This window comes from Prinia subflava, chromosome 1 (genome assembly GCF_021018805.1).
Source record: "Prinia subflava isolate CZ2003 ecotype Zambia chromosome 1, Cam_Psub_1.2, whole genome shotgun sequence".
NCBI lineage: Eukaryota > Metazoa > Chordata > Aves > Passeriformes > Cisticolidae > Prinia > Prinia subflava.
The window spans coordinates 89,595,229-89,619,130 of NC_086247.1; the positions used below are offsets into that span (position 1 = coordinate 89,595,229).

A 23,902-nucleotide genomic window follows, 5' to 3' on the forward strand; every position below is an offset into this window, starting at 1 on the left:
TTTTTTTCAACAAAAAAATATAAGGGTATAGGGAAGGGGAAGGGTAGAGAAAGGAATGAAAGGTATACAGAAAAGGAGAGAAAAGGCTATCACTGAAAAAAACTGAGCAATGTGGAAATGTCTACGTCTGTCTAAGATACAGGCATTTAAACTGGTCTATCTATGGTGCCCTTACTTCTATCTGAATAAGGCCTCTGGGATTGCAGTCGTGGCTGCGGCTGGAATTTGGCACTACAGTTTTGACCTTTAGCTTTAGTGAAGTGGCTCAGACGATGGCTGCTTGATAAGTAGGTCAAACTAAACACAGCACAGAAGAGATACTGGACAGATAATAGGAGGCTTTTGCCTGCAGAAGTTGGTTTTTTTGCAGCTTGTTTACATATGCACAGAGACGATGTATTACAGGAAAATGTTTTGATTGAACAGAAGAGAGGAAGGGCCATTTTATAAGAAAATGTCTGGAGGTAATTATTTTAGACTAGAATAAAATGCCCAAGTCTGCACTGAGACTACGATAATTACATTCAACAGGGCTAATGTAGGAATTATGACGGTACTTCTTGGTGTGGAGCTTGTGGAGAATTTCAGCTTTTAAAGAATATTTTTAAAGTACTATCTAAGGAGTAATAAATGTTTTTAAAAATGCTGTTTCAGGAAAAAAAAAGACTTGATACTGGCTTCAATGGAAACAGGATTTAAATAAATCTCAACTGCTTTTAAAGATGTGCAGACTTCATCCTAACTTGTTTTGATTTGTAAAGGGGGAGAGGATTTCATTCATCACTTGAAATGACAGTATCAGAAACTAAATACTCTAATGAAATTCATTGCTAGTTCCTGTTTGTAAATAAACCGGCTTGTAAAATCTATCCTAAATTACTATGGTATACAAAGAACAAAAAGTTAAATACAGATCCACCTTAAACTGAAACATTCAAGACAATTATCTTTGAGCAAGATTTGTGTCTTAACACTCATTTGATATATGGAAAACTATAGCAGTCTCTTATTATTATTGGTTGTTTTCTTGCTGAAGGTTAACCCACAGAAATAGGAGCAGAAGTTTCACTTCCCCCAGATTACTCATGCCAGCCTTGTAGCAAACAAACTTTTCATCAGGTGTTCTTGTGAGTTTGTATTACAGCTGTTCATTTATTTGCATCACCAAAAAGAAGTGGAGGGTAGAAAGAGGCATGCTTCAATAGAATCCCTTCTTAAAGAAAGAAACGGAAAAAAAGGCACTTGCTCTTTGTCAGAAAGAACTGAAAAAGCACAGGTCACTATTACAGCTGTGGATTGCTTGTTAAAGACAGAAAGCTGTAGCAAGCAAAAATGACAATTACTGCATAGGTAAAGTACTACCCTGGGCACTTAAAATATTTCACTGTAACAACAGCTTTTCCCAAATACTCACTGACTTCTAAGAATGTCATATCTGGTAGCAAATTAAAACAAATCTCCATTTGGCTGGTAATTGCTACTGTCCCCATTGTCAAGATGGCTAAATTGAGATGCAGTGAGTATAGTGAATGGCCACTCAGCACAGGGTGTAGGAGGCGGAACGACTCTGCATCCAAGACAATGAACTACAAAATTATACTTTTAAGGAAATACTGCAGATCCATCTGACTTGTACTGACAAGCATATTTTCTCTGACATATGCACAATCAATGAAAATGACTATTTCAGACTATGTTGAAAATACATTTTCACTCTCTGGACAATCGTGCTCACAAACATACTTTGGATACCTACTTTTGTTCTGTGAGCACAATACCATCAAATATCCTAACCATATCCATCACTCCTTGAAATGCCAATTTACATAGTCCAGTCCAGTTTTGTGCCACCACTCCACGTAAGGAGCAAAACAGGTTCAGATGCACAAAAGTCTAAAGGTCCTTAACTACACTATTTCCTTCTAAATATATTCTTAAATACACTATATTCTTCACTATTTCCTTGGTTTTCTCCTCACATAGTCCCACACATTTCTATAGGGTGCCCTTAAGAAGTAAAATGCTGTCACACATCTTGGTAGAACTAAAGTAAGACAGAACTGTGTTAGCGCTAAAAATTCATGAACATCTGTTTTTATCACAAACTTTTTATAAAGCAGATAGAGACAACTGTTATTGTCAGAAGTGACTGCCTGGACACGATTTCAACCCTTTGCACCTGTTTTTGTGTCAGTCTTCTAATTTATTAAGATATTTCTTTCTCTTTCCTCTGAAGTGTCTGCCCATGTGCCTGCTGCCAGAGCCAGGAACACTTTCCTGTATGCACTAGGATCTGTCCCAGGGCTGGCTGCAGCTGCCCTGTGCAGCTTGATGGAAGAGTATGGGGGGCTGGAAATGGCACAGCTTTGGGATATCACATGGACATAAATGTGCACACCACAGTATACAGCACCCATAGCTCAGGGGCCCAAGTGCCAACTCAAAAATCCCGTCCCCTTCTTTTTGGAAACCCAGCCATAGGAAATCCTCTGATCCAGGCTTACGCTCCTGCCGTTTTGTTGGAGTTCAAGCAATGAGAATACAGCTGGGAGAGAAGCAGTAGTTAATATTCTTCCTGACTCTTCACTCTCGTTAGAAATATCCAAATGTGCTACTTAAGAGGTTTTTATAGAAACTTCATGCATTGCTTTGTTGACTTCTGCAGATATGAAGGGTAAATTATTGGTATAACTCACTTTTAAATCTGTACTTATATGCCCCAAGACATTTCTCTCTTTCTCTTTCCCTCTATAATAAAATACCTTTTTTATACCAATGTCTACTGTTCATAAATGTTCCATTTTGTTAATATCTTGCCAAACTACTGCTTTTTCCTTTTTTTCTTTTATGCATGTAAGTGGAAGCTGCTGTGTGCAATGATTAACAACTGTGTCTGGAATATATCTCCAGCTTTTATATATATCATATTTCTGTCTAGACCCTGATTCTGTAGACCTTTATGCTTAACTTCACACAATGTGAATCTGTGACTTTCATTCTCACTTAAAAATGCATAACCAAAATGAAATTATCACTTGAGCAACTCATTGCATTCTGGAATGTATTTGTAACTAAGCTTCATAGAAATATTTAAATAACATTTAAGCTATTTAAACAACCTGCTAACTTATTGGATTCTAATTTTCTTACACTCACATTTAGTAAAACTTAAAAAAATATAAACATCCATAAAAATGAGTCTTCAATTTAATCTTTCAGACTCATATCACATAAAGGATAACTTAAATGAGCCATACTTCCAAGACATCTTCCAGATATGAGTGATATCCAAAGTGAAGTGGAATCAGAACTTCAGGTGCAGTGATGAGCTCATCACTCATGATGGAATGAGCACTGCTGGCAGGAAACTGTGCTTGATATAAGTAAACAAGTCACACCTAGATTTCAGCAATTTCTTGGACAGCTGAAGACAGAAGTATAAAGACACGATGGCCGAGGTATTGGTTTTAGGACCAGTCAAACATAATCTGCAACAGCTACTCCTCTGTGTAAGACTACCAGTACTCACCAGCACTGAGAGCTGCTCCTGTTTGATCAAGTGGCTGAAACAAACCTTTACCTTTTAACACTGTTTCCATACTTGTGAAGTTCTAGTAAAGGTGAAGACTATTCTTTTTCTGTATTAACAGAACAAATTTTGTCCCAGATTCTCAGGCTAATTCAGCTAATGGGGTACTACAATTCCTTTTCCTTACGTAATAATAAATTAAAAATCATTAAGTCTTCTCATGTTCACTGATCATAATAGAACAGACTGTACCAAGTGTGAAATTTTGTACTAAATAAAGGAATCATGTTTAATATTTAAATTTTTTCCTATAGAAACCTACAACATAGACAATAATTACAATCCTTTAATTTATCAAGTTCAAACATTTTTGCATTTTTTCAGACTAAGATGTACATGGAGATCATGGTTCTCTCCTGTGTTTGAACTTGCACTCAAATATTTGAGAACTGAAAGGCCTTGTACAATGTCTCATGAAGGCTATGAAGAGAAAGCTGCAGTCTGTTGCTGAGCACAAGTAACCTACATTCCCTTACATGGTTATAACCTCCATAGAGGGAGAGAGAAAGCAACTTTTCCAGGTACCATAGAATCAAAGAAAGATTTGGACTGGAAGGGTAACCTTGAAGATCACCCAGTTCCAATCCTCTGCCATGGGCAGGGACACCTTTCATAGACCACAGTGATCAGAGTCCCACCCAGCCTGGCCTTGAACACTTTCAGGGGCACCTACAGCTTCTCTGGGCATCCTGTTCCAGTGTCTTATCACCCTCACAATACAGAATTTCTTTCTTATGTTCAGTCTTTCCATTTAAAACTATTGTCCCCTGTCCTGTCATTACAAGCCTTGGTAATGTCTTTCTCAGTCTTTCTCAACAAGCCCACTTTTTATATTGCAAGATCTCAAAAAGGTCCCTATGAAGCCTCCTCGTCTTCTGGCTGAAAAAGTCCCCACTGTCTTGGCCTGTCTTCAGAGGAAAGATGTTCCAGCCCTAACTCCATCTTAAGCTACACTTCACAGAATCACAGAATGGTTTGGACTGGAAGGCCATTAATCTGAAACTTCTACTTCACTTCCCTATGTTCCCAAGTTCTTAAAATTGTTTGTTTTGAGAACTAAATGGTGGCCTGTATTAGTCCTCTGAATATTCATTCAATTAAAAATAATAGTATTTGTGTTCACCTAAGAAATTATAAATTTGGTGTGAAAGACTGCATGTGTAAGTAGTTTTAAAAGAGTATCAGTATTTAGAAGGGTGTCAAGAAAGAGAAGGCTGATTATATTTTTAATATATTTCAGCAGTTCTCCTAATCTGATAATAAACATGAGCACATTGGTAAAGTAAAACAGAACACTGTATCAATGTGGACAGTGGACATAAACTCCTACATTTATACCCAACATAAAATTAATTTTTCATGTTTATACCTCTCTTAGAGAAAAATATTCATTGCAATCATCTCATATGTAACACACAGAAGCAGAAGCATAAGGAGCATAAATAATTAGGTATGCAGTTATATTTACTCTCTCTGTTTCCAGAAGTTACTTCTTTATGTCTAAAATAATAGTTTTACAAAGCTAGCCATCTACCAAGTTTTGTATCCCTTGCCTTTGTCTTTCCTGTTATTAAATCTCTCTTTCTTCAGATTCTTCACACCATCCTTCTCCTTTCCATGACATGCTCCCTCAGTTTTCCTTTGGTCTGACACGTCCTTTCATTTTTTGCATTTTGTCTTTGTTCCCACCTTCTACAGGCACGGAGAACTGTGTCTGCCTCTCTTTACCATCTGCAGCTGAAGGCTATGGCTATAATAATACCAAGTAATTCTTTCTTCTTCCTCCAAACCTGTACCACAATGGGCTGAAGATCTCCACCTACATTTCAAACATTTATTGGCTTGGTTAGGAAATCCATGGACCATGACTTCTGTTCCTGGCCTAGGTATTTATTTTTTCTGAGCTAATGATCCTTATGAAAAGACAAACTGGTTATTGGCTTTTTATGGCCCTTCTTGAAGAACAAAAGAGTACTTACAGTTTTACTCCAGGTGAGACCTGTGGTGTGATACTCTTTGATATAAGCTTGCAGCTCAGACCAGATGTTCAGATAAGACTTCACCCAATCAACATGGCGTGTGTCACTGTAAAAACAGTTATGTGTGAATGTACTTGAATGTGAATGTACTAAAAACAGTACAAGAGAGCAGTGCTGCTCTTGCTTAAAGCAGGTAGAACCCAATGTCTGCCTTAAAGCCATGGACAAATCAGTTAGCAGGCAGCCAACCAGCCCAGTGCTGCAAAGACTGAAGCTACTACACTGGAAAGCTTCTAGATCCTTCTAGAGGACAAACAAGGGCAAAGGATGCCTCTAGCAGAGAGTGCTTCCTGCTGGAAGTGTGTGTCACCATTCTTCTCAAGGCTCAAAGTCAACTGAAAAAGCACTAAAGGCACACCGAGCTGTGCAGCAGGTACCCAGACTCAGTTTCAGGGTGCTGAACTTTAGAAAATTAAATATCCATTGATTCTGTAAGATATTCTGGCACCCACATTCAAGTGTGGCCAGGGCAATATTGGGTCATGTTACAGTCATCACACTAAAACATTTATACATCAAGAATTTTTAAAGCACAAGTCATAAGTTGGCTTTAGAATCATTATCATTAGTCCTCCAATGGGACTATAAATGAGGAAATATGTATAGAGAAACTGCTTGTAAGATGAAGTCCATAGTTACAACAAGTTATTAGTGAATAGTGACGGCTTACAAGGATTTGTGCATCTACCTTCTATTTATTTCCTGTGGAATTTGATCCTTAAGAATGCAGAGAACCTGGGTCAACAGGTTTAATCCAAAGCCTACTGAAGTCAAGGGAGAGCCTTCCACCCTTTGGAAGACCTTGTGGTCTGATTCAGTGAAAAACAGGAAAAGAATTCCTCATTAAAGGAAGAATTAAATACCTAAATATATTTATAGCATTACACGAGACCTTTTTTCTCCAGTGTAAGTACTGACGCTATGTTGTTAAAATCATCAGTTTTCCCTGCATCAGTTACTACCTTCAGTAGCTAAACTCTTTTTGGAATTTTATATATATTTATATATATATATTTTATATATATTTATATATATATATATTTTATAACTATTTTGGAATAATATATAATATTTATAAAATAACATACTATATATAGCATATCATATATATTTATACATATATGACAAATATAAATACATGTGAACAGTTTTAATATTTAAATTTTTCCTCACTAAAGAGGAAAATTTCAATAGTAAATACCATTCTTTACCGGGATATAAAAATCAAGAGCCAAAATCTGGCCTTCAGAAGCACCAAGTCAACAGGATTTATACCTGACTTTTCAAAGAGAGCATAAGAAGGACCTGATTTTTTTTTTGTTTTTCTCCATCAATTCACAGATATCATTCATAGAGCTTTTTTGTGAATTCCTTGTGCTCTTTAAGAACAGTGAAAGGTACAGAGAAAAATCAAATCAGGAGTTATGGAATTTAAAGCTTTATATCTCTACCACCTAAATACACATTTTCAAGCCAAGAGCAAGAACAGCAACAGTATGAGAGCACAAATGAGAGGAGGATGCACAGCAGCCAGCTAGCCACATGTTGCTATGTAAACAGGCATTTGCATATAAGTCCATAATGCTGGATTGTCAGAAAAATAAAAAATTATCTTAAAATATGCAGAGAGTGAAAACCAGCACTGCTAATGCTGCTGCCATTCTCACTGCAGCATGCTGCAGGTCAGAGGTGAGGACGGGAACTATACTGCTGCAAGAAGGTTTTATCAAATGCTTTTTAGTTCACAAAATACTTCCCACAATAGCACTGTGAACCCTACTGGTATGGTTAATGCTCTGTTCTCTGGCTAGTGGATACTGGAGCTTGGCAACATACCTGTTCTTGTAGTCCTTTAATACCCTGTTAGTATAAAAGGTAGCAGCATCATTCATCTCCTTGACATAAGGGCCTGGTTTAGGAGACTAGGACCATCATGGTAGCAGGAAACAACAGAAGGAGAAAGGAAGTAAAACATTAGTCAGACACCTCCCCTGACATACTAGGTTTATTACCTTCTTGCATGTAGTAGACTGAAGAACTATACAGATGAGACTGCAGAGCTCCACAAGATTTGGAACTATCTTGGGCTGCACCATCCAGAAGCCTATTAACAGCCCTCCCAACCACCCCGTGTGTCACTCACCACTGCTATCCACCCAAGGGCTGGGATGCTCTCACTGACAGCTGAGAGGTGGTTGAACATTGTACTTCCTCTGTTCCTTTCTCTGAAGTTCTGGATTTCCTGAATCTTCTCTGATATTGGCTTGAGAAGCATCGCTACCTCATTCTGAAAAAAAAGGAGAGGAGAGGAGAGGAGAGGAGAGGAGAGGAGAGGAGAGGAGAGGAGAGGAGAGGAGAGGAGAGGAGAGGAGAGGAGAGGAGAGGAGAGGAGAGGAGAGGAGAGGAGAGGACAGGACAGGACAGGACAGGACAGGACAGGACAGGACAGGACAGGACAGGACAGGACAGGACAGGACAGGAGATTCGAGGAGAGGAGATTCGAGGAGAGGAGATTCGAGGAGAGGAGATTCGAGGAGAGGAGAGGAGATTCGAGGAGAGGAGAGGAGATTCGAGGAGAGGAGATTCGAGGAGAGGAGATTCGAGGAGAGGAGATTCGAGGAGAGGAGAGGAGAGGAGATTCGAGGAGAGGAGAGGAGAGGAGAGGAGAGGAGAGGAGAGGAGAGGAGAGGAGAGGAGAGGAGAGGAGAGGAGAGGAGAGGAGAGGAGAGGAGAGGAGAGGAGAGGAGAGGAGAGGAGAGGAGAGGAGAGGAGAGGAGAGGAGAGGAGAGGAGAGGAGAGGAGAGGAGAGGAGAGGAGAGGAGATTCGAGGAGAGGAGATTCGAGGAGAGGAGATTCGAGGAGAGGAGATTCGAGGAGAGGAGATTCGAGGAGAGGAGAGGAGATTCGAGGAGAGGAGATTCGAGGAGAGGAGATTCGAGGAGAGGAGATTCGAGGAGATTCGAGGAGAGGAGATTCGAGGAGAGGAGATTCGAGGAGAGGAGATTCGAGGAGAGGAGAGGAGAGGAGATTCGAGGAGATTCGAGGAGAGGAGAGGAGAGGAGAGGAGAGGAGAGGAGAGGAGAGGAGAGGAGAGGAGAGGAGAGGAGAGGAGAGGAGAGGAGAGGAGAGGAGAGGAGAGGAGAGGAGAGGAGAGGAGAGGAGAGGAGAGGAGAGGAGAGGAGAGGAGAGGAGAGGAGAGGAGAGGAGAGGAGAGGAGATTCGAGGAGAGGAGAGGAGAGGAGAGGAGAGGAGATTCGAGGAGAGGAGAGGAGATTCGAGGAGATTCGAGGAGAGGAGAGGAGAGGAGATTCGAGGAGATTCGAGGAGAGGAGATTCGAGGAGATTCGAGGAGAGGAGAGGAGAGGAGAGGAGAGGAGAGGAGAGGAGAGGAGAGGAGAGGAGAGGAGATTCGAGGAGAGGAGATTCGAGGAGAGGAGATTCGAGGAGAGGAGAGGAGATTCGAGGAGAGGAGATTCGAGGAGAGGAGATTCGAGGAGAGGAGATTCGAGGAGAGGAGAGGAGAGGAGAGGAGAGGAGAGGAGAGGAGAGGAGAGGAGAGGAGAGGAGAGGAGAGGAGAGGAGAGGAGAGGAGAGGAGAGGAGAGGAGAGGAGAGGAGAGGAGAGGAGAGGAGAGGAGAGGAGAGGAGAGGACTGCTGTTAACAGTGGGTGGTCTAAAAGCACCACATGGTTTAATACTGTCCTCCTTACCTACTCATTTAACATCCATAAAGAAAGGTCATTGTAAATTTCTACATTACAGTAACAACTTAATTACTCTCCCATAGTTGCAGTGATAAAATGCACAGATATTAAGTATTAATAATGTGTTGTAGCAAAAATTGTTCTCAGCACTGGCAACATTTTCACTTGCTGCCCAGATTAAGACTCATATTGACCCCATAGCTCAGAGTTAGCAAATGATTGTGATTTTCATCTGATATTCCTGGAACTTCTTCAGCTGCTTGAGTTTTTCATGTTATTAACCGAGCTGTTCTTCGAAAGAAACACAAACTACTTGTTAGTTGCCTGTTATCATCTGGCAAGAAGACTGAGAAAGTAATACACTGCAGGCAAGATCAGTTTTACCTTTCCTTATTGGTACATTTTAACGTTTTGGCTGCAAGTAATGTGGGAGGATTTAATGGGAAACATACTGCCTGCAAGCCATGGTTTAGGCCAGTTCTCCTGGGTTAACCAGAAACAAATGGTATCCATGGGAATGACTGCTGAGTGGAAGGAATAGTGTCCGGAGCGAAGACAAAAGCAAAATGAATGCAGAAGCTATCCAAGCTCTTTCCTGTGCAAAGTGAATGCTAATCACACTGGTCCAGTGTCTCAGAAAAACTAATTTAGAGCACTAATTCACTGGGAAAAATTCTTCCACTCAGAAAACAGCAGACTAAGGGACACAGAGTCAAGTCATCAGTTTACAAGTAAATCAACTGCTGTACCTTGCAACCCTATAATATTGCAAAAGTAGGCTCACCAAACCCGTACAATGTCCCACCAAAGACAGTGCACCATTCTGATTCTCCCTGGCACTTCACTTGGAAATCACTCAGGATGTAGCAGAACTCCTCATTTTTTCTCACCTTTTCCAGGACTATTTGTGATGTGCTTGCTGGAGATAACTAATCCTCATGACCTTGAGGACCTACGCTGCCATGACACACACAGGATGATGGGCATGTATGTCCTGCTTGATCTCCATCACCTTAAGGTCTTTCTTTTCACCCTTCTAGAAGATCTCAGTATCAGAGAATTTTATGTCACCTTAGAATAAGCATGTTTGCTATGGATCAACACAGGTCAAAGGCACTTCAAAAACATGTCAAAAAGAGGTTAAGCATTTTGAAAACTATTTTGATCCACCTACTGAGCCTGAACATTTCAGGGGTAGAGTAATTTTGAGAAAGGCCTATGCATCTGAAATACATGGGGATATGTGATCTTCCCCTACAACAAAATGGGTTGGGAGAAAACAAATATTTACAGCATTACTAGGAAATGAAAATATTTTTTTGTTGATGACTTAATGACCAGTGTAAGTCATTAAGTCTGAAAAAGCCCTGAAACCTCCATGATTTGTAGTTCCTAAAATATGACTTTGTTGCCATAACATGATAAAGTCTGCAGAAATTCTCCTTTCTAATTTTTGCTTGTTTACAATATGCTGCAGCTGGTTGGGTATTTTCTGATTTTTCAGGGAAATCTTTCAAGTATGACAGTAGTTAACAAAACTGAAATTTAAGAAAACGCTTGTTGTGCTTTGATATTATGCCAGTTTTCCTCCCATAAAGTCTGAGGGATATTTACAGTCCTTAGCTTACTGTGAATCTTCATGGCCCAGTTCCAGACAAAAAGAATATCAGGGCTAAAAATACAGCTCCACAGATGCCTGGTATATCTAGACAGCACTGGGAGGCAGCACATTTCTGTGGATAGTGCACAGAAGTGGGAGTCCTTAAATGGGGGTTCTCTTTGCAGCTCTCCCACCAAATTGTCATCAGGTTTCAAGAAAGCTGTGTTAGCTTTCTGTGCTTCGATTTCCTAGATATGAAATGCTGGTAACATAGCTGTTTTATTTTGTAGAATACTTTGATATCTATAGATAAGAAGGCAAAATTAGGGTCAAACATTTTTCTGAATGACCCACACTGACCTACACCTCCTCCTATTCCTTCTAGAAAAGCTCTCAGCCCCTTTTCTGAGGATCTTCTGTCAGTGGTACAGAGATTATTTCTGTCCCTCATAACACAGGACTTAATCTATCCACTGGTTAAGTATTTATAAGGAACGTTTAAAAATGTCATGGATTTATTTAATTTCACAGAAACTGTGCAAGTTTTAAAGGTGAAATATATATTGCTAAGGAAAGTTGCTTGAAGTAATCATTCCCTTGGCACTGCAGTGACATCAGAGGGGGTCTGAAGGTTTGCTCAGCTCCTTCTTATGTGAGAGGTCATGGCAGAGCAGCACAATCTGCCTTCCCTTCACTCTGCACTCATCCTGTTCTGCAAAGGCTGCACAAAATGTGTGTGTTTGTGGAAGCTTCTTGTCATCCAGGTTTCTGTGTAAGCGCTAGACACAGGAACACAGCCTGTAAGGAATGACTTGACTGAGTTCTGTCTCAGTTCTAAATTTTTAGTTAGTGATTAAACTGCAGATGAATTACAGTGTTTATGGCATATGGGTATAGAAAGGCTCATTAATTTTGGAAGTAATCAGTCTTGTTTGGCTTTACAATGCAGAAACAGTTTTGCTGAGGGTTCTAGAATAATAATCTCTTTATTGCAATGAATATTAAAACAGCTGACTTAATAAAATATTGTCTATATTGTATCTCTAAGAAAACTGAATTCCAGGAGATGAATCAGAACTGTTGGAAAAATCTTCAGCATGCCTTTGGCATGTGCTAGATAAAATTTCTTGTCATTTAAGACACAGCACAGTTGTTTAACAGAAATTTAACAGTCTCTTTATAAACACCATTCCTATTATAATATCAGTTTTGCTGAAATGCTTAAAAATGCAACATAGGCACAACTGACAAATATCTGAAGTAATTCCCAGTGTCCCTTATTTCTTTTAAAATAATGATTAAAACCAGACTGTCATTTTAAATACAAATAACTAGACAACCAGCTATCTTATACTATTTTATAAATCTTAACAGAAAATCAAGAGTAGTAAGACTATTGCCATGATTAGCCAAAACACTCCAAAAAAGTTCCAGCATGCAACAAGAACTGCCTGAGGCTTTGGCTTCAGAGACTGTTTAACAGTCTCAGCCTAGTCTCATAAAGTGGCCTGGAAAACCAATATTCCAACAGACCACACTGGACAGACTTTCTTCTCCTTCACATATTTGCATTACCCACACAAGAAGTGCCCCAGATGACAGGCTTAATAGGACTGAGGCACAGGGACACTCAGTTCAGGAGGATGGCCAAAGTTTTGGGGGTTTTGATATTTGAAATCTATCTGTAAAGTCACGCTAAACTAAATGGCTTGCTTAAATTTTGGCTGCTTGAGCCAGTGATTACTTGAAAATCTCAGCTTTAATTTGGGAAAATGGGTATTTTCTCAGGACCACTGTTGTCCAGAAACCTGCCAGCATAAATCACAAAGGCACAAAACACAGCAGGTAAATAAAAATACAGTTTTAAAAGATCTTACGTATTTTTAAGCTAATCTTACATGGTTCTGAGGGATGAGATTGTTTACTGAAGGACTTTTATGTTGATGAGTGGCAACACAATTCAGGCCTCACTATTACAGTGTTTAAATCAACCTGACCTATTATGAAAAAAACATGTCAAGAGAACAAATACCTTTTTGAGTTATGCAAAATGAGGGCATGGCAACCTTTGGCATAGTAGCAGCAAAAGAAAACTCAGGGAATTTGGAATCAACACCCCTTCATTTTACTCAGCTGCAACATGAACAGCATGAGTACAACCTTTATTCCATGGCATACAGTTCTGTTAGCTTCTCCTTCATACTTGCATAAGATCTCCATCATACTTTGTATTTTTAAGGGGCAAGTTTGAAACATGGAGTTGATCTGAATCAGGGTCTCTGTATGTGTTGGCAAGCAGTGCAGCCTGATAGGAACAGTTCTGCAGAGCAGAACAGTTGGTGCTGAGGCCCCGACATTCACAGCATACCTGTAAGGGGGTGCTATTTGGGACTAGCTGTAAATTGTGGTTTCGATGCTGCCTGGGAGTGTTCCACTTAACTTCATCAGAAAGATACCCACTTTGTACACCTTTAGCTGCTCTTTAATGTGAAACATGACATAGTAAACGGGGCTGATTTGAAGGAGAAATACAGTCCCACAGTGAGCCAAAACACATACACAGAGCCATTATCTCTGCAAACAGCCTAGTACAGTCCCATCCCACATTTCATCCTTTCAAGGGACAAAAGATGTCATGGATAGTAACCCCAAACTCAGTTCTAACAGTTCAACAGGCAAGCATCTGCTTTCAGCTGAGACTTGATTCCCTCTACTGTAAATGAAGAAAGAGATGTCCCTGAGGAATGGTTTCCATGTATTAATAGGTATTAGATGACTATATGTTAGAAGACATTAATAGATGTGAAGAAATGGACTCTAGAGGTGCTGGCCATTATTGTAAAGAGAGCCAAGAAAAACACTTTACACAACATTCCTACCTTGACAGTATAAAGCTGATGAGCAGAAGCCATCCCGTGTTAACAGAATAAAATAACCAGTGAGATGCATTTCTGCTATGAGTAGCTGTGATTCTACAACTGAAATAGTTTTTGATTAACTGTAATTTCCCATTTTTTTGTATTTTCAGAATCTGTAAAGAAGATTTTAAGTTTGTCCATTTTTTGGATGTATGCAGTTTAAGAAAGGCTTTTGTTTTTTCTGTAACTCTGTATTCATTGCCTGGACGGAATCAGTGTTCAGATTAGGCTGAGAAATAACCTATTTATTTAAGTATATATAAAAAATATATTTTTTACCCTACTGCACCTTGAGTGGATATTTTTCTCTGAGATCACTACATTAATGTCCCTCTAGTATTCTGATATTGTCAGAGTTCAAACCTCTCCTCCTACGTAACCACAGAAAGACATTAATTTATTATGGCCTAGTTTTCTTAGACTGTAAATCTTCAACATAGGAGTGTAAGAAGTATTTGATGTGTTGGTCAACAGTACAGGTTCTGTCACCTCAACTCACTGCTGTGCAGCAGCAGGACTGTGACACAGAGAGACAAATCTGCAGAACTGACTGGTCAGCTTCATCAGCACAGCAGCTTAGACACATTTGTGTGCTTCCAAAGTGACTTAATTGGTATTTGGCTTTTATTCCTCTTAGATAGCACAAAAATTCTCAATCTAACAGCCAATATCAGCTGTAGCAGTTTTGTCCTTTGTGGGAAAAAAACAGGGAATACCAAACCGTAACCCCATATGACAAATTACTACTTTAGTCATTTGTGGGTTTATTTTTAAATGTAAACTCTGAGGCAGGGCAAATGGAGAGGAATGTGAAAGACAAATCGCTTCTAGCCAGTGGAGAAATCCAAGGCCTGATACAATCCGCATGCATCAGTTTACAGCAGTGCAGAATCACACCCACTGCGTTTGGCTGGGACTTGCTGGTTTTGAAATGGACTTGAGTGTTCTGTTATATTCTTCTCCACTACAGCTTTCTGTGGGCAATATTTTCAACAAGAAAGGGTCCTCCTGCTTTAGGCACACAGGCAACATCCCACAATTAATCAACAAGAACAATTACACTAATAAACTGCTTTCAACTTTTTGATTTACTACTCCCTAATCCTGCTGCTGTGATTGCAGTCCATGTCAGTGGGGTCCACGGCATTCCAGCAGCAAGGAGATAGTGTTCTGTTAAGCCACAGTTGTTTCATTTGCAGAGATCCCATGAATCTTTGCTAAGAGCAATCACCTTTCATGGGGCATGTCCCAGCCTGCTGCAGATTTAGATGTTAGATGTTGCCAGGTTTCCATCCTTGCACAAACTGTAGGACTGCTCGATTCATTGACAGTCCTGGAAGTGCCATAACTTTTGGAATTCACAAATCATCGGATGTAGTCTGATTTAGACCAAAATAAAATTTGGAAAAAAGAAAATAATTAACTAACTTGTGAATCAAAAAGCCCTGCTTTTCAGTCATCTGTACCCCCAGTGCTTTCCTTTTTAGAAGGTTATGTGCATAAACTCCAGGAAAGAATTGTGTAACACAGCAAAAGGAGAGTACTAATTTGGATTTGTGTTTAGCGAATAAAGAATATGGCACTTAAAGGGAGAGGGGGTGTCCTATCAGCTTAGCTCAGTAGGGTCTCACATGGCACAGTTTGAATATGAACATTGCTACAGGGACTGAACACAACCCTGCAGAATTCCAGTAAAGGTTTGCAGCTCCCTAGAATTGCTTAGCATGTCAAATGAGGCTCTAGAGTATACAGGTACACTGGAGGTCACAAGTGCAAGGAGCCTTTGGTTACTGGAGCCTGATTCTTGCACAGAACATGAACTGCTGGCAAGTCCGTGCTGGTGTGAGCCACTCTAGAGCTGCTGCTGATGTGCAGCTCTGCCTCTATCCTGTACAAGCTGGGTGATCTTGCACTGGTCATGGCCCTTCTGCATTCCCATGATCCCTAAGTGTCTCTGGGCCTTCCTACTGCTGAGTACACTGCCCCTGGGACAGAAGTGAATCTCAAATGCATCCACCTTTTATTGACCAGGGAGTTTTGGCAAACACAAGTGAAGTAAGCGAAATGGTACAAGGAAACCAGAGTAGTTAACTAAAAGAAAGACACTGAGTTGCTGGAGTGTGTCCAGAGAAGGGCAATGAAGCTGGTGAAGGATCCAGAGAGTAAGTCCTAAAAGGGGCCAATTAGGGAACTGGGGGTGTTTAGCCTGGAGAAAAGGAGCCTCAGAGAGACCTTACTGCTCTCTGCTACTACCTGAAAGGAAGTTGTGGTGAGGTGGGGCTCAGTTTCTACACCCAGGTAACCAGTGACAGGACAAAAGAAAAAGGCCTGGATATACAACAGGGGAGGTTTAGATTGGAGATTAGGAAAAATTTCTTCACTGAAAGGGTTGTCAAGTTCTGGAACAACCTGCCCAGTGAAGTAGTTGAGCCACCATCCTTGAGGGTATTTAAAAGACGTGTAAATGTGGTGCATAGAGACATGGTTTAGTGGTTGAGTTGGCAGCGCTGGGTTTATGATTGATGACCTTAAAGATCTTTTCCAACCTAAACGATTCTATGAACTGAAAATATAATGAGTTTGAGGCTGATAAAATGCAGATGAGTGATTTTGAGACAGAATTACGAGGTAACAGGTGCCAGGGGCTATCTGGATGTGAAACAGAGTGAGAGTTTGCAACAATATCCCAGAAATGAGCCTGTGAACTCTGCACTGCAGCGGGTTAGTGACTGGAAGCTGTTGGTCCATCCCCGCGGCTGTGACCACACGTCACACGCAGTTGGAGGCTTGCTGATAACAGAAGTATGCCAACAGTCTGGCAAGATTTCAGAGAACACGACCGGGGGAAGGGGTTCCCTTTCGAGCGCTGGACTCTGAGGCTCTGTCCATGTCACTCTTGGCACCTTCTGTGAGTTTGAGGCCTGAGGACCTTAAAAGGATTGAACCAAATTCTTCCTTAAGCTATTTCTAGACACAGAGGAGCAGGTTTGCAGCAGTCAAGCAGCTGAGAGAATGGCAGCAAAACTCAGCCCAAATTCTTTTGCATAAGAAAGTAATAAATTAACAAGGTGAGGAGTATCCTACTGTTTATATTTTTGGAAAACAGTAAGGGTGATCCCAGTAAGCATGAAGAAAAGTAGGGGGAAATGGAAAGGCATAAGCACGTCAAGGTAATTAGAAAACAAATCCTGCTAGAATGCAGAATAGTAAGTCCTAGGAGTCCTGTTATTGAAGTACTTTAAAACAGAAACAGAAGAAAATGAGCAATCCCACACTGACAGAGAGTAGGGAACTGTGGATCTTCATCTTTTGATTTCTACATAAAAATTCTGAGAATGAGTCCTTTATTCAAAGATTATGCCACAACTATTCTAATCCTACAATAGATTTTTTTTCCTTTTTGCTTGGCTATAAAAAATAAAAACAGAAGGATTTGTTCTCATGGCTCTAAGTCCAAATTCAAATACAGTTTCTTGGCTTTCTATGAGGTGGGGTGAGATGTCCCTTTTCTAGGAAAAAAAGGGAAAGTTTTCCTTTACCTCTCACTTTTTTCCACCCCTCTTCTCCCACCTGTGTGCAGGATCTGGATATTTAAGCTAGGTATTTAATTGGAATGTTTGTCTGCACAATGTTAGTAATTAAATCCATGAGCTTTAGCAGTCAGCATATGAACTCAGCATTCTTTTCTAATGAGAAATTACATAATCATTTATAGTCTGAACTGCATCTGTCATGTAAATCTGTTTGTAGTACTTCTTACCACAAACACACTCATCCTGCATATGCTTATATTGATTCACAAACAATAATCTCATTAATTTGTTCTCAGTATAGGAACAATGGATTCCTCATGCCCTCAAAGCAACTCTTAAAACTGTTTGAACTTTTAAAGTGAAATATAACAACTCAAAAAGAGAAGCCAGCATATGAGTCACCATTCACAATGAATTTAATGCAGTGACTTTGAGCAGTGATCAGTATTTCATGATCACAAATTAGAAGAAGTTGTTAAACATATAAATTTGCTCAGGAACACTAATAACTTTTAAAATTATTATACAATGAAATGATTATACAATGTATTTGACTTAGACTGTGGGAAATAGAAAATTAAGATCCAAACTATTTCACAGTGTTTTGTGAAGGTTCCTGCTAAAACCTGTCTTCTGAATAGCCCAAGCAACATGCAAACATATGGTCTCAAAATACCTTTTTAAACAACTTCTCACAGATTACAACAATATTCTAATTTATTTTCCCATCTTCTCTGTACTCTCTTGTACACTCATATATTCTCTTATACTGTTTATAATAGTAAACAATTTATAACAGACTCTTTTTTTTGTTTTAATGTTTGAAGTTTGGCATCAGATAATAATTTCTAGTAAGTGGATGGACTGAAAAATCCCATCTTGCTGAATGAGTCTGTATCTAGCAGCCATTAGCTGGGACATACACAAACAGGAATATCAACTGGTGGTTTTGTCATGTGATCTCTTCCACTGCACATACAAATATAGAACATGACCATAAAAAGTAACAGAACATGCTCTCTGCAATGTAATTTATTGCAGTTGATGCTAGATTGGTATGCCAGCTGGAATTACCTTCCTGGCTCCTACTATTTTCACATATACAGATAATAAAGGCTGTGCAATGCAACAGATTCCAAACGGAAAAAATAACATTATTAACAAAAAGCAAAACTCCACAAAAGCAGTCTTGACTGTTTGAAAATATTTACTAGTGACTCATAGCATGAATTAAAGAGCAAAATGAATTCTAGGGCTTCACCATTTTCATAGAGAGAAAAAAATACCACTTTTTGATGATATACGTTTCGCTCTTTGCTGAGCACAAAAATATCCAAGGATTATTATAGATATAGGAGCTTTCTGTTTGTTTGAATTCCTTTTTCATTAGTTTGTAAGCTGTAAGAGCTGAGCTAATTTATTTTCCCAGCGCATTTTCCCCTCCCTCCTTTTTTTTTAAAGACACCATGTACGACATCCCAACATGACAGGAAGTCAGTAAATCCCCTCAGTCTCCACACCGCTGTCTCTGAATGTCTACAAAGCTACTATGCCATAATCGCAACTCGCTGGCTCATTCACAGCTTTACATTATAAAGCAAACAGTCTAGACAGCTGAATGACAGAATTACTCTCTTTTCTCTTGCATTTATAGATATGCTGTCATCTTCATTTGCTTTTCTCTGCTCTGTGCATTCTGATACACTGATGATCAGCTTTCCTGTTTGGATTCCCCTCGGACTCCATGGCTCTAGGCTATAAATACCACCAGAGCCGAGATGACATCACAGCAGTAAGGTCCTGGGGAGCAGGGGCAGGACGCCTGTTTCTTTCCTTCTCCTGGCTTAGCTGGTGATTACCAGCTTTTTCAAAATGGTTAACCAATGTGACTTTACAGTGGGATTTCTTTTCCTCATCGTGATGGAGATATAAAAAACCCAAATGCCTGGAACCATCACTCTTTGCAGTGGGAAGAAAAGATTCAATTTGTACAGAATAGGCAGCCCTCAATTATTTTCACATATGTCCATAGTATAATTGAGTGTATCTTTGCAAAAAATATATGCAAAAAAGAGAAAAAGAATGAACAACAGTATGTATTTTGATGTCTCTAGAAATCTGCAGCTAACAGTCTTTAAAAAAACTTAAGTAACTGGACTGGGTTTGCTCTCACTGATAAAAAGAAACTTCAGTCTGTATTATTCCTGGTATTTTAACTTTGGAATGATGTGTACACACATATCATATGGCACTTCCTCTGTGCTAAAGGATAGTTAAATGATAAAAGTGTACTTTCTTGTCTTCAACAACCTGCAGAAATCTAAGCAAGTCTGATAATGTGCAACTAAGACATATGGATATGGATGGCCAGCTCTGGTGATATTTATGACAAGGTTTTTTATTATTTGTTGCTTTTCTTATTGCTTCTGTAACCACCATTCTGGGTTGCTAGAGAATCGCTTTTTACCTCTACTCTTCTTTGTTGTTCGGTTTTTTTAGCATGTTTTGTTGATATTTTTAAATGAAAATTTCTAAACTGTACAGTTGAAAAATCTCAAACTTGACCTCTGACTTGAGGTCAGAAGATTGTAATGGTAGGAGTAATGAGAAGCCATTGCCATTCTCTTTGGAAAAGCAGAGAAAATCCTACTGATAGCACTTTATCACAGGATGCCAAACCAAGACCCACAGCTTATTCTTGTACCAAAGCTAGGACAATCCCTACACTTCACAACATTGCATTACATTATGGGCCATCAGAAACTGTTCACTGGGGAATATTTTACCTATGAATATGTAGAATTTTGTGGGCCAGTGGGTACAATTGTATTCACAGCCAATATAAATGACTGCTCAAGGCCTATACCAATGGGAATTTTGCCTGTTCTGTGTGAGCTATGACCCATTTTTACTCCCTGAGATCAGGGACAGCTGGAAAAACAACTGATCCCTTCTTGCTTGGAACTCTGAGGTCTACCCTTGAATATCTATGGGCTTTTTTTCCCTTTTCCTTGAGTACCCTTCCCTTTAAAACATACTGATTAGAAAAACTTTGTGTCTCTAAGAACAATAGTGACAGCAAAACTTCAGTAAATTATACCATGTGCAGAGAGTTCTGATTTGCAAAAATGGATTTTAATCCACTTTGGAGCAACAAACAAATGGAAAAAGGCAGAACTGAAAGCAATGATGAGACTGTGCAAGGTGAGACTTCATTCTCTGCATACTCCAAGAAGGAAGGCTCAAGGGTGCTCCCACAGAAGAGCTACCTGATTGCTGTTCCCAGGAATGATACAGTGCTCTTGGCCCTGAGCCTCCTAGAAACTACAAATGAGATTCATAACAATTCCACAGCTTCCCTGAGCTTTCTAGTGAGGGGAGGATTTAAACAGCTGCCACTAAAACAAGTATATAAATCAACGTGGGAAAAGTTTATTTTTCACTTTCTTGACAAAATGCTTTGCCCTCCTTCCAGAATTGGCCTAACCTGGACCTCAGTTTGGGGAATACTGAATGCATGGGCCAATATTGATTTTCCTGTCACTAGCTTATACCCTGACTTCAGTGTCTACCACATAGCATTCCCTATGGGGCTGGCAAATGGCCATTCTATTCCATGGCATTTCCAGCTTCCAGAGAAAGACTGATCCCACTTACAAGTGTAAAGAGGACACCTCCTTTGCTTTCTTCAATGATCTTATATGCATTAGTACAGAAAAGGTTCTTAGCCCCACACCATGGCTTTCTGATCATTACAGCACTATGCTTGTAAAAGTGAAAGCAAGCCCCTAAGTGCACTGTATAAATAAAGGAACAAACAAAGCAAATGCAGCATCGATAACATATGGGAACACAGACTTTGTTATGCACTGCCTCTTGAAGCTCCAGGTCACTTTCCTTACCTCTTGAGGCTCTTGACATTGAGATGCTAACAGCAAGAAAGATCTCTGCGCTTGGAAAGCAGCACGCACCATCTCTGCCTGTAACAAAAGGAGGAATATAAATTAAAACTTAGCCTGTAACCTCCAGTGCCTCTTCGTGGCAGCTGAAAGTCAAGTGTGACAGCTCAAATCTTCTTGCTGCTTCTCATCTAAATCACAGAAACACTGACTGGAAGAAATGTATTAAAGTACTAGCTTAGCTATAATTTTTTTTTTTTACTCCTAAGGTTAAATTCCCTAGCTTCTTCAGACAGGAAATAAAATGAGTTGATAAGCAGGCTTTTAGTTATAATTCCTACATTTAATTTTAACACTTCAGAGTACGTCTAGGCACTTTAATGGTGATGCTTACACTGAAGAGCATGGCAAGAACTTATTACCACTGGAAACAGCAATCTGCAAGCTTTGTGTTGAACTGCACCTTAGGCTGTGGTGATGTCCAGGATGAGTTGAGCTTGGCACATGTGCTGCGGGACTGTGCTCTAATTCATTCCTTGCCCATGATCTGTGGGCACACTCTTAAGACCGATGGCCATGAGAGATGGTGGCTGAAGGTTTTTGGGCAGTTTTCCACTCACAGAACTCTAAATTTGGGTTAAAGCTGCACCTGACAGTATGCTTACATGTCACCAGTTTGGATGGGTGATAAATCTCTACAGTCCTGGGTGTTTAAATGTTCAGATTCCTGGTCCTTTTTGTTTATTTGAGCCCTACACAATTTCTGTACATTCTAAACAGTATCCACTGATTTGAATCAGTATTCCAGTATCATCTCTACCTCATCCACGTGGATGAGTAGTGAGTAGGAGAGAGAATTACTTGTATAGAAAAGAATTATTCATAACTATGTATATACTGCTATATACATATATTTACTATATTATATATAGTAAATATATAATATATATATAGTATATATTGCTAAATAAAAATCAAACCAAATGCTGTTAAGTTAACCTAATATGAATAGGTACATTTATAATCACTTTGTGGAAGGGTGGGGAAGTGGATGCTGCTTTTCCTTGGGTTTTTTTAATCTAAAAAGAAAACAAGGAATTTATATATACAGACCCATGTGGATGAAACTTAAAATACATAAAAGTCAGGAAATTTGATGTTGTAGCAAAGTAAAACATCTAAATTGTGTTTATTTGTCTTAAAATGTGATGGCATGAATAAAACATAATCTGTTAGGATGAAAGTCACTGCAAGGAAGATGGCAAAAGAGACCCACCTTGGACAGTATTTGGGGAGAAAGGAATAATATGGTCTGACAGGCTGAGATTTGGAAGGGTATAATCATCTCTATAAATAGATAAAGAAATAAATAATAAGGGAAACTTAAATTTTCCAGCCAGAGACATAAATATCATCAATAATGGCAAGGTTTAGATATTCTTAGACATTTCAGATTACTGGTTTTTTGGTACAGAAATTCATAAAACAACAACGTGCGGGTTATTTTAAGTTTAGGGGGGGGTTGTGTGTGTGAGGAGAACCTTGTAAAATAGCTGAGAAAAAAACTGATGTTCCTGAGGAGGAAGTGATTATGAATGAATTCAGTGCTTCTTAGATTGCAAGATGGACAAAAATAAATCTGTAACTAAGGCTTGGTATAAGGCAAACTTTTAGAAAATAGAAAAGTCAATGAAAGAAGATGATTGGTCTGAGGAACTTAATGATTTGAATGCAGGAAAATGACGGATTTACATTGAGAATGGAAATAATTTGTGTGCACTGGGCAGGAGAGAGAAATTGTAGGAAAAGGTTAGAGTATCTAAATGAAAAAAATAATGGAAGCAATATACTAAGAATAGGTACAAAACCCTCACAGAGTGAAAGGAGGCCTGGATTATCAAGCAGAACTTCTCAGGCACTATAACACATACAAGTGAAGGGATGATTTATAAAGGCTTTTTTGAACTCTACCTTGCATGGGTAAGTAAAACAAAGATATTTTTTTAGCTACTGGAACAATAAAGAAATAAAGCAATGAAGTGAGGCCCTGACACTGCTCTGAAGGGCAAGTTGGGCATGTCTACACTATTCTTGATGTACAGATTATCTGTTGCTGAATAACATGCTCTTCCCCAATTTCAAGGAGGTTGATGTACATGAAGATATTGAAAGGGTAGCTAAGGAGAATGATGGCAAATCAATGGGAAATACATCATTTGAAAGGGAAGTGAAATATATCCAGCTCAGTGACAGAATCATTGGGTCCATATCATCTTTCTTCCAGACTACCGAAGACACTGGCAGATGGAAGCACAAGCAGAAAATATTTTAAATATATATTATTTGGAGATAGTAGTAGATGACAGAAATATGCAATGATGGATTGGGCAAATTGCCCAAGAAGAGGGAGGGAAGTTATGTCAAGTGATACCATGATTGTTAGCTTGACTTCGGCACCATGAACATTTAAACCAGACTTGAAACAAGTGATTAAAACACATGAAAATGAAAACTAAGACAAATTACAATGGGATTAGCTGTAGTTGAAATCATTACTTTGTTTCTTAGACAAGGATAATGTGTCAGATCTATTACATCTAGGTAACATATAAAACGCTTAT

At 39.4% G+C, this 23,902-nt stretch overlaps 1 protein-coding gene across 2 annotated transcripts in view; it reads right to left on the reverse strand.

Moving 5' to 3' along the window:
* Positions 1–23,902, reverse strand: part of CAP2 (cyclase associated actin cytoskeleton regulatory protein 2) — a 74,324-nt gene that overhangs the window by 15,680 nt on the left and 34,742 nt on the right. For both annotated transcript variants that reach the window (XM_063402838.1, XM_063402832.1), the window contains 4 exons: positions 21,285–21,362; positions 7,772–7,915; positions 7,465–7,550; positions 5,569–5,674 (listed from right to left, as the gene is read on the reverse strand). In XM_063402838.1, coding sequence (XP_063258908.1) covers positions 5,569–5,674; positions 7,465–7,550; positions 7,772–7,915; positions 21,285–21,362 — 414 coding nt within the window. The remainder of the gene's footprint in view (positions 1–5,568; positions 5,675–7,464; positions 7,551–7,771; positions 7,916–21,284; positions 21,363–23,902) is intronic.